The sequence below is a fragment of the Nicotiana attenuata genome, chromosome 7 (assembly GCF_001879085.1).
Source record: "Nicotiana attenuata strain UT chromosome 7, NIATTr2, whole genome shotgun sequence".
NCBI classification, from domain to species: Eukaryota; Viridiplantae; Streptophyta; class Magnoliopsida; order Solanales; family Solanaceae; genus Nicotiana; species Nicotiana attenuata.
Window position 1 is genome coordinate 114260060 of NC_031995.1, and position 11947 is coordinate 114272006.

At 37.9% G+C, this 11947-nt stretch overlaps 2 protein-coding genes across 4 annotated transcripts; one reads left to right on the forward strand and one right to left on the reverse strand.

Moving 5' to 3' along the window:
• Positions 220-4473, forward strand: LOC109229752 (4'-phosphopantetheinyl transferase HetI-like). 3 transcript variants are annotated; one of them, XM_019395306.1, is made up of 9 exons: positions 220-268; positions 383-470; positions 720-895; positions 1751-1818; positions 1905-2006; positions 2080-2235; positions 2840-2959; positions 3608-3737; positions 3814-4473. In XM_019395306.1, exons 2-9 carry the CDS (start codon positions 397-399, stop codon positions 3921-3923), a joined length of 936 nt encoding a protein of 311 aa, XP_019250851.1. In that variant the 5' UTR covers positions 220-268; positions 383-396; the 3' UTR covers positions 3924-4473. The 3 variants fall into 3 exon arrangements, with proteins under 3 accessions (XP_019250851.1, XP_019250850.1, XP_019250852.1); XM_019395305.1 differs by having other exon boundaries at positions 383-465; positions 3814-4472; XM_019395307.1 differs by lacking the exons at positions 220-268; positions 383-470 and having other exon boundaries at positions 812-895; positions 1734-1818; positions 3814-4371.
• LOC109229753 (putative pentatricopeptide repeat-containing protein At3g11460) lies at positions 4668-7867 on the reverse strand. Its single transcript, XM_019395308.1, has one exon. The coding sequence runs from the start codon at positions 7813-7815 to the stop codon at positions 5878-5880; it is 1938 nt and encodes a 645-aa protein (XP_019250853.1). The 5' UTR covers positions 7816-7867; the 3' UTR covers positions 4668-5877.

The window sequence follows — 11947 nt, forward strand, 5'->3', positions numbered from 1 at the left end:
AAATTAACTTTACCAATAAATTTGTAAACGATTAATGAAAAAATGTTTTAAAAACTTTTGAGAAAATTTGAAAGAAAAAGAAAATTCAACCAACTTTCCAACCAAAACGCCAAAAACAATTCTTCATGGGAGTAAGGTATCACACCTTACAAACTTTAGGGGCTGAAATACAACATTTGAAAAAAATAATATTTATCCGGTTCGCCTTCTTGAAGAAAAGCCGAATTTTCTTCTAAACCTTTCAAAAACTTTTTGATTCATTGAATTGGTATGTATATGGGATTTCATTTTTAGCTCGTTGAAATTGCTACATCTACATCAGTATATGTATATCTATATATGTTCATTTAAAAGACTCATTTTTGCACTTTTTTATTTGCAGAAAATGAGGATTCAATGTTGTATTCATGGGAAAAATTTCTGTTCTTTACCCCCTTTAACTCCTATTACACTCCCCTCTGCAAAGTAAGGTTCGATTCTTTAATTTTCTCTATATTATATACATCGTCAGTGTAATGAATTTAACGTGTAATAACATGTTGCTCGTCATTTATTTTATGTTACCAATTACTGCTATTAAATAGAGTTACCTATGATTATCTTTTAAGTGACATGTAAGTATACAGAACTTAAAGTCGTTGTTTAATTTTTATACAAAGTAAGAATGAATTTTTTGTTTTTTTTTTTTAAATTCTTTTGCTTAATGTCTTGATTCTTAGGGAGATACATTTATGGTATGTGATACCCAATGAGGTTAAGGATGAATCCCTTATGAACAAGTATATGGAAATTCTATCCCCATGTGAGATTGAAAAAGTTTTGAGCTTTCAAAGAGATGACCTGAGGAAAAGTGCTTTGCTTGCTCGTGCGCTTGTCAGAACCACCATTGCCAGATGTAAGATGTTATGTTGAGTTTTTTGTGTTGAATTGAATTTGCCCGTTCATGTTCAGTTGCTTAACAAGAATTGAACCGATCCAGGATTTAGATTCTATGGGGTTCTGGTTTTAGTATTAAACCCATTGTATTTTTAAAGTTATGGGTTTTGACCTATCATTTTAATGACGGGGTTCAAACTCTACACCTGCCCCTAAGTACTTGCAAGAAGTTAATTGATAGTATGAATTGTTAGAATGTTGTGTGCATCACACCTATTTTCTCCATACTTTCAATCTGCAGTTGTTTTAGTTATGTTCTTTTTATTCGCAGTGCACGCAAATAATGTGGTCGTTTAGTGTAACCGGATCAAACTATAGATGATGGGAGAGTGAACATTGTTTCGCATTTTAGTTCATGTTGTTGCAATTTATACATATCTGGTTAAAGGATGTATAATTTGGTTGGGATAGAGATTCAGCCGGCCTTCCACAAATGTAGTTATTCAGTTGTTCTTATGGCTGCTATCTGTTTCTTTGTGATTAATTTTGAAGTGTAAATGTAAATGTGTTTGTTAGCTGCTAATCTAGAATTCAAAGAAATTGTAATGTCTTTCCATTTCATTGCACTTGGATTCCATCGTTGTTAGATTTAGTATTAGTTGATATTCCTTTCGCTTCAGTTTCTTACTATCTTGTTGTTGTTACTGCTTGGTGTTACTACTTGTCTTTTCGTGAGCCAAGGGGATTATACTGGGTTTTTTTTTTTGTTGTTGTTGTTGTTGTTGTTTTCCATTTCATTGCAATATCAAAACTCGGCTTAATTCTCTATAATAATTTGCTCGATCGTATGGCTGAAGGCATTGGTTTTTGCTAGATCAGATAAATTCTTCAGTGACACCCAAATCCGTCAAGTTTAAGAATAATGTTCATGGGAAACCAGAGGTTTGTCTTTCTATCGGTTTGCTCACGTTTTCCTTCTGGTGTGTTCACAGTTGTGTATAATTAACTTTATATGGATATATCAATAGGTAGATTGGCCGCGCAGTTACAATTGGGAGCCCCCTCCTTTGCGTTTCAACATCTCACATACTTCATCTCTGATAGCCTGTGGCGTGACAATAAATTCTCCTGTAAACATTCTTGCTCTCAAGCCAGTTTGTGTGTAAATTCAGTTAAGTGGTAAATCACTTATTTTATCTATAGATTGGTGTAGATGTGGAGGAAAAGCAAAGAACTACAAAGCATAATATTTTGACTTTAGCTAGAAGATACTTCTCCGAACATGAGCTTAAAGTGTTGACCGCTATTAGAGATCCCTATATCCAGCACCAGGAGTTTATAAAGTTATGGACGTTAAAGGTAAGTCTACTTTGAGGTCTTGATATTATTTTCAAATTTGTGATGATATCGACATGTTTAAAGACGGGAGTTCTCAAAATGAGGCAAGTTATTTTTCAAAACTTCCATTGTAATCCTTTCCAAGGTGAGACAGGATATGAGAAACTGCTCGCCCAAATGTCTTTCGATGGGGTGCTCGAGAGCACTTCTCTGACATACACTAAAAACAGATAATTTGAATGACTCAGAATAATCTTTGGTAGTATTCTACTATTTTATAACGAAAGAAGGTTGAGGACCTTAGGCTATAAGAAGATCTGAAGGAGTTCCTAAAGGAACAGACTTTCTTAAGATGGAAGTATAAGCTCTACTTAAGTAAGTGTTAATTGCGAGGGAAGGCATTGAAAATAAGCAAGCTTACTGTAGAACTTGTACTGATCCATTCTTGGGCTTTTATGCCTCATAACTGATCCATATTCTTGAACATGTTGTCTTCACTGCTTTATCAACCAAGAACAAAGTGGTTTCAGATTCTTGTATGCTAGGTAAATGTGAAGCAAGGGATCAATATTTCCTCGTAGTTATTTATTGTGTTGAGTTCTCTGAGGAAATATATTGCTTGCAGGAGGCATATGTCAAAGCACTTGGGAAGGGTTTCTCCGGTGCACCATTCAAGACGTTTACCATTCGTCTTGGGAGTGTTATTCGAGAATCCTTTCATCAGTCTCAGAATTCAAGTGCTGAGGTATGCCACCACAGATACTTTTATTCAACTTTGACCACTAATTCAGAGGGGCTTATGTTGTGTTGGTGCAATATTGATGATAAACGTCATGCTATGTCAAATTGTAATGGGTTCAATCAGCGTGATAGAGTTCTTTCTATGGGTTTAGCCATGATTTTCGGAAAAAGTGGTCGAGCTGGACCGTTTGAGAGAATTAAATGTGTGAAATCAGCAAATATTTATTCTCTAGAAACATCCAAGATGCACTCTTTAGCGTTGTCCAGACAGAGCAATTTCCTCTAACTGCTTCTTTTTTCCTGAGTATCACTCCGTTTCAACCCCTTTCAACTTCTCGAAGGGGAGCCTTGGCGTAACAGGTAAAGTTGCTGCCACGTGACTAGGAGGTCACGTGGAAACAACTTCTTGCAGAAATGCTGGGTAAGGCTGCATACAATAGACCCTTGTGGTTTGGCCCTTTTCCGGACCCCGCGCATAGCAGGAGCTTAGTGCACCGGGCTGCCCTTTAAACCCTTTTAACTTCTTAAACAAGTGTCTGCTCCCCCTTCTCTGCTGGAGCAAGTACTAGCTAACTTATACTCGTAGAAGATAGCATACTTTTATCTCAAGGTACATTGGAAGCTTTTGTTTATATGCATACTTTTCTTTCAGGCATGTGAAATAGTAGTGGATTCTCTTGACAATGCGAAGGACCTTATCAGTAACTGGCAGTTTATGCTTCTGGAGTTGGCTGGTTCTCATTATGCTGCCATTTGCACAGAAAAGGATATCAAAATGAAAGGTTAGGAAAATTCTCTTTCTCCATGAATTGAGAATGTCGGCAAAGAAGAGTTCTAACCATGTTTTGATTACTACAGGTGATTGGGATAATCCTATGAAGTTGACAGTTTGGAAGACAATTCCATTTGTTGAAGACAGATTTGTTTCTGGAACAGAGGCAGTGCTTACAATTTGCGGCTTGAGATAATGACTGTTACAATGGTCATGGTGTTGACTCTGAGAATGTAACATTAGAATCATTAGAGTGGAGTTCATGCTTCAGAGTAGCAGTTCAGCAGGTCTTTCTTTGAAAAGGGTAATTTGGCAACTTTTATGAAGAGAGGTCTTCTTACAATCCAAACCTGTAACAAAGCTGTTAACATAGTACATTTCTACTAGCATAGTTTCTGGCTGGCATTGGCTATTTTAGCAGAAAAACATGTGTTGGACTGGGTAAGTTTACTGGATCCAAAAATTTATGCTGGAGAAACAGATTGTAAAAGTGCAAGAATTCTCATTATTCACCATTCTTGTTTGTGAAATGGCCAGTTCAGTTCAGGGGCGAAGCCACCTTTTGCTAAAGGTGTTCAATTGACCACCCTTTCGTCGAAAAATTATAAAAAAAATTACACCGTGTATATAAATAAAATATTAAATTTTAGATGTATATAACATATATTGAACACCCTTTGTTGGAAATTTTTTTACTTCTTTCAAGTCGGAACACCCTTAGGGAAATTTTTGGCTTCGCCACTGGTTCAGTTTTCTTTTGTGGCTAGCAGTCTTCTGTAATATCGTATGCTGGGAGTTGCACTACTATACTTTCAGTTTGTTATTGATTTTACGCGTTGTTACTTTGTTCTGCTACATATTTTTTTCTTGAGACGAAAGTGAATCAAAAACCATTTAACTGGAGGAAATATCTCTCTCTCTCCTGGCTTTCTGGAGAGTCATTCAGTAGCAGGAATGCTATGCAGCAGCATTCAAGAGTCTTGTACACATTTATAAGGGTATAACTGAAAGTAAGGCACTAGCATTGCAAAAAAGAGAACAGAACACGAACATATATCAAAGATTCTCTAATCATATTACATTACAGAGAGATTAGAAGACTCTTCAAACTCATGATACATATGGCACCACTTGCAACTTGCAAATCCTGTTCCATTTCTCAAGGTCGACTTGAATTGTGCACTGCTCACTTTGATCACGATCGGTCAGTCTCCCTTAGACTTCGCTTTCCAGTAAAACACATGAATTTCATGATCAATGAACATTTTGTAGAATGATGTAACTAATACAGTTCTTTTATCAATGGCTATCCGAAACACTGCTTTTCAATAGGAGGTGAAATAGAGACTAAGGAGGAGAGATCTTGAATGTGATCAAGCATTTTATATTATCCTTTCAGTTTTCCAACAGTATCTATTCTCAGCCGTATCTGTCCAAGTAAATATTCAGGTAAAGGAATGTGAACATGTGCAATCTTAATGGATGTAATCTTTACTGATTAAGCTCCAAACTTGTAAAAGTCAATATGCTTGCCGCTGATGTCAAACTTGTGCTCAAGGAAGCTAGAAATGCCTAACGTCCAAAAGCATTTCTTCTCAAAAGCTGGTCCCTTGTTTGCCCTTATTTTCTTGTGATGTGAACTTTTGAAACAGGATAGAGTCAATCAACTACGAGGCTTGTATTAATGATGACAGTAGCTCACTTTCCTGCTAAGGGCCAGCAGCAAAGAACCAACCTATTTCCACTTTCATCTGTAATGACAATTCATATCTTATGATCACTCAACTGTTCAACTTTTCAACTTTTGATGAACGCATGCACTTTCTTATATATGGGCAACATAGGTCAACTCGGAAGAGGTTAAACCTTTGACAATTATTATGATCCCTTGCATGGAGCTTGTAAGTTGGATTCTTGATGAACGCAAAGTTGCAGCATACTGCCACTGGCTTCAAGGTTTAGAGAGCATACTTCATTGTATTCCGTCTCTGTAATGAGCTTCACTGCTAAGTCCTTGTTAGCGTTTCTCCAGTCTCACAGGTCACCAGTAATCAGTGGCTTCAAGGTTTAGAGAGCATACTTCATTGTATTCCGTCTCTGTAATGAGCTTCACTGCTAAGTCCTTGTTAGCGTTTCTCCAGTCTCACAGGTCACCAGTAATCATTACAAGAACATGTACCATTTCTAAAATGGTGGAAACGAGTGGCATCTCTGACCACAAATAAACGATCCACAATTTTGCTAACCCGCTTCACAAACGAGTGGCAGTCACCGCATATTCTCAAGTTCTTTATAACAAGAATGTCAGTCCCTATTTCAGTGTTTAAGAGAGCAAATGCAATTGCCAAACGTTCACTATGCACACCCATAATATTAGGAGGTTCTTGATTTATTACCTCTTGACCATTTTTGTTTGCTCCTCCAAGCTCACTTACGGTATCCTCCAATCTATTTAACATTTTGTATATCTCCTCTGTTTGAGGATGACCTATATCGCCAGCCACGAAGAGGTGGGTTTTCCCTCTATACTCAAAATAGCTATAACCTGGATCCTTTTTAAGCTTCCGTTCTCTCATCATCAATCTGACTCTTAATATACCTTCTGAATTATTTGACTCTGTATAGATATTGGAAAGTAGCACGTAATAGCCGATGTTTGTGGGCTCAAGCTCAACAACCTTGTTAAAAGCTATTTCTGCAAGTTCAACATTTTTGTGGATCTTACAAGCACCCAAAAGGGCACCCCATACAGCACCATCAGGTTCAACTTCCATCGATTCAATAAGTTTCCGAGCTTCCTCAAGTCGACCAGCACGACCTAATAGATCCACAACACAAGAGTAGTGCTCTGAACCTGGCTTCAACCCATACTCCCTCTTCATTATATCTAAATAATATAAGCCCTTTTTAGTCAACCCTGCATGACTACATGCAGACAGAACACTAACGAACAATGTTCCATCAGGTTGAATGCCAGTCTTGATCAGCTTATCAAAAAGCTCAACAGCAGAGTTTCCAAGACCATGCATTCCATACCCGCCTATTATTGCTGTCCAGGACACCAAGGTTTTCTCTGGCATCTCGTCAAATATAATCCGAGCTTTCTCCAAATTACCACATCTAGCATACATATTTATTAGAGCATTCCTCAAGAATACATTAAACCTCATACCACTGGACCTAATATTTTGTTCCACCTCATAACCAATCTTTTGAGCACCAAGATTAGCACAAGCTGAGAGAACCCCAACAAGTGTAACCGCATCAGGATCCACTTGCAACAATTCCATCTCACGATAAAGCTCCAAAACTTCAGCAGCCAACCCATTCTGCGCATAACCAGATATCATTGCATTCCAAGTGATCAACCCCTTTTCTGGTATGTGATCAAACAACCTCCTCGCTAACTCCATGGAACCACAACGCACATACATTGTAATCAAGCAGTTTGCAATAGCTAAATCATTCTCCAATCCACACTTAACGTTCAAACAATGCAAGCACATTCCCAACCACAGATGCCCCGGAACAGTACAACCCGGAACCAATCCTAAAATCGTAACCGCATTGAATTCCACTCCTCTCAGCCTCATTTCACTAAACAAATAAAACCCATTTAAGAACTTATCATTCTGAACGTACCCAGAAATCAAAGAATTGTAACAAACAGTAAGATTTCTTTGAGGAACTTCATCAAACACCTTCTGTGCATGTACAGTTAACTTACATTTACAGTACATAGACATCAAAGCAGTTAAAACAAAAGGCTCAGATTTGCACCCGAGCTTAATAACATGGCAATGGAGTTGTTTTCCAGTGGCGGGAAGGGAAAGAGAAGCTGAAGATTTGAGAATAAAAGGGAAAGTGAAGGCATTTGGGGTAGCTCCAAATTGGAGCATTTGACGGTAAAGAATAAGTGCATTGTAGTATTGACCATGTTTTGAGAGATCTCTCAACTGTGTATTCCATGGGGTAGTAGTAGTAATAGTAGTAGTGAAGCTTGCGGATTTGGTGATAATGGTGGCTTTGTTATGGAAACGTGACAAGAATATGGTATTTTTGTAGAGAGGTAAGAGGTGACTGGTCATTACTTGGACAAAAGGGTGATTGATCGGTTTTATGCAATTTATAGTAGCTTGATCATCTTGCTAGCAATTACTAGTAATCTTTGTTTTTTTTAGAGTTGTGGTGGAGCTTTAAATACTCTTTCATACTTAATCAGAGGTTTCGTGTTCGAGCTAGGGGTATGGAGCCGTCTTTGATAGGGAGCGTTTTACCCCCAATGTGGGACTTTCCGGAGCTAACCCAAATTTAGTAGGGCCCGATACGGTACCGGATTTAAAGCAATGGTAAAATTGTATTCGTGTGACATATAGTTGATCACGCCCAACTATGCCTTATAAAAAGGACTAAGCAGTCGTTGCAAATATAATACGGTTTACAAGTCCGGAGTCGAATCTTACAGAGAACTAAGGTTTAGCTACAGTTGTTCAATATCGCTAAGAAACACAAGTCCAAACAATTTCCTAATTATAAAGATTATAACATTTATTTTTTATCTAATTAACTAGTAACAAATACTAGAAAGCAATAACACTATCAATTAACAAGGATAAGGATTGGAGACAAGATTACGGAGGTCTAGAGTTATGATTACCCCTATTGTCGGAATCCTTTCTGCTACGTTATCTATAAATTTGTCTAAGTCTTCTCTACCGATCATGAGCGCTCTGAGTGTTGTAATTCTCTCCCGAGTAACTACCACAATTTATTAGACATATTCTCCCGAATTACGCTAGCTGGCATTAAGTACGGCTCACTCGGATCGCACTAAGGTTTCATTATCCTTAATCCCACATTTAAACCCTCCGTATTGATCCTTCGTATACGTTAGGTGTGACGTTGTTCAACAAATACCTAAATATGCGCTCTCTCTCGAGTAATACACACTAAATAGGCACGGTCGATTGAAAGCTCTTCAACCAACCACAATAATAACGTAGTTAAACAAATAGAGAACATACTACGGCAAAACTATATTAACGTAACAGGAAAATCATCCTCGAATAGGTTCTATCAAAACCCTAGATAACAAATTAGCTACTCATAATAGTATGCATAATTACAATACTAATATTCATAACTAATAATGGAAATAGGAAGAAGGAAGTGAAAAACTCGTAGAAGAATTCTCCGTCTTGCTCTTAGTATGTTCTTGCCTCCTTAGGTCGAATCCCCGGTCTTCACGGCGGCTCTGTGCTCTCCCTAGGTCTAAAGTCTCCTCTCAAAGTGGCATTTTTTAGGTCTATTTATATGTGTAGGAAAAACCTAAACGTGTAGGTCAAGTCCTAGTCAAACCAGGAGACGAAATAAATCTTCAAAACTCGGAATATATCTCACCCCAGGCCTGGCGTCGCTAGGCATAACGCCTGGTGGAGCTGGCCTTTTGTCACGTCCCGAACCTGGGCCTGGACGTAACACGGCACTCGGTGCCTGACTACATGTGACCGAGCGAACCAACTAGCTGGCTAAATCAACATGTGGTATCATAACATACTGAATGCGGAAGATAAACTAACACATACTGATCTACTGAAAGTCTAGATGATATAAATTAAAGTGCGAAAATACTAATACAATTCTGAAACATATTTGTAGCCAACCTAACTTAATATGAAAAGCCAGCGACTCTGTCTAACGGTTACTCTAGTCTATGAAGCCTCTAATGAAGTACTGAAAACAGTGACTGTCTGAAAATACTGATGACTATAGTAATGATAATGCCCCGAAAGAACTGAGGATCACCAAAAAGCTGGTACGAGAATCCTAGCGCTCTGAATCATCAACCTGCTGCATCGTGAGATGCAGGCCCCGGGAAAAAGGGATGTCAGTACATTTGAATTGCACTAGTATGTAAAGCCACTGAAAGAAAGTATTTGCAAATGCTGAAACTGAAACTAAGCTGATAATTGATAACTGAAATGATAACTATTGAAACTGAAACTGAAATGATAACTGATAATTGATAACTGAAATGATAACTAATAATTGAACTGAACAAAGGAACTAAGGATTTGAATACTCCCTCTTCTGAATGATGAACAACCTATTTATCTGAACAAGCTACGGCCTCTGGCCCAATATATATATGTGCACAAGCTACGGCCTCAGGCCCAAGTATACGTATACATAACTACGGCTTCAGGCCCAAAAATACATAAAGCATAAACTACGGCCTCAGGCCCAAATACAGGTGTTCAACATTCAGGAACTGAGAATCATACTAAAATACATGATGCTGAAATACTGAACCATACTGAGTTACATGATACTTGAATGCTTAGACTGAGACATGTACTCATGAACTGATTATGAAAATTGAAACTTCAACTATTTATGACATGCTGAGTAATCTAGACTGAGACTCATGGGCATCAAACCCAAGTCTATATTGATTACGCACTGATTTCACAACGTTCAGAATGAAAGTCATGAACGATTTACGAAGCTAGAGAATAGAAGTTCTGCAACTATTCAAGGAACTAGGCTTAACTATATTTCTGAAGCAATTGTTAACGTCGTAGAAGAAACGTAGTGTAGGGAGAATCATTAAAATTTCCAAACATAGAGAGTTAGCCTCACATACCTTAACTTCCTGCTCTTGAGCATAATACAACATTTGTCAATCCTTTCAACTTTAATCTAAATCAATACAAGTCAAAGGGATTCCATATTAGCAGTTCTCATATTTTGGTCACTTAAGCATCTTATCAAACACTTGGTGAAAATAAAGTTTCATAGTCCTTATTAATGGTGTCTCTGCATCCAATAACATATTCTCTTGTTCCTAGATAAATTTTAAAGTCTTAAATGGTTATAATCAACATTATTCTTTATCACCCATAAGGTAAACAACACCCTTAACCAATAATCAACAATCAACACCCCAAACCTATAATTATTCATGATTTTCTATCAAACCCATCAACTCATATCTCATGAACTGGGGTTTATAATCATTAAACCAATGCTAGAATCAATTAGAGGGTGAAGACATTACCTCTTTGAAGTTCAATCCCGTTGAATTCGAGTTCTAGGGTTCCTTCTCTCAACAATGATGTCTCAATCGAATATCTAATGATATGGAGGGTTTACCCATGTTAATAAGATGTTGGAAAATTAAAATTAATTTAGAATCACCATTAGAACTTACCTTGGGTGGTGGAGGGACCCTTAAGGAGTTAGGTTTTTGAGAGCTTTCCTTTCTAGAGCAAGTTTTTATGTTTTGGGACCGTGGGAGACGAAATAGGGCTTAAAAAATGACTCCCCAAGTCCGCCACCGCGCCCCCTGTAGGCCTGACCGCGGCCCGACCGTGGTAAATAGCAGGAACACTGCCTCACGACCGCGGTCGCGGTGGTTGCGCACTGTTATGTAAAACGGGCATAACATTTTGCACAAAGCTCCATTTGGGCTCCACAATATATCGTTGGAAAGATATTTCAATGGCCTAAAACTTTCATACTTTGAGTTTTCAAAATTCCTTACACATTTTCAGTAAACCCTGATGGAAAACGGACCTTCTGCAAACTTAGTCGATTTTGTCGAATCTTATGCACCTTACTTTCCATCTTGATTCTAAAACAACTATTTTCACCAATAATCATCCCTCTAGGACTTCATATGTCTAAAATATCAAATTAATACCCAGTTAACATATCCACACCTAGTCCGAATGTACGGGGTGTTACACCTTTGCCTGGCCTCGCCAGGTCTAACGCCTGGTTAAGCTGGCCTTTGCCTGGTCTCGCCAAGTATAAAGCCTACTTAAGGCCTGGCGTCGCCAGCTTTCTCCTTTTCACTATTCTCGAGCATGCTTTCAACGTTTAAGTATCCTTTTGCTCTACTTTCATCTTCAATTCACCTACACATAAAATAGACTCCATTACGCGCAAATAAAGTATAATTTATCATTAAAGCATATAAAATGCAAGGCAAATAATGTACGAAACTATGAAATTATAGCCACACATCAATAGTTTACGAGTTCATAAACTATTGTGTTTAACGTTTAGGACCCTTTCTTATGGCTTATTTGGCATAACACATGGCGATTGTATAGCAGACAAGCCTTTTAAATTTAGTCTTCACGCGCTTGGAATAGGTGTAGTCACGGTCGGGTTTAATTGAGCATATAATGTTAAAAAAATTCTGGTCAAAAT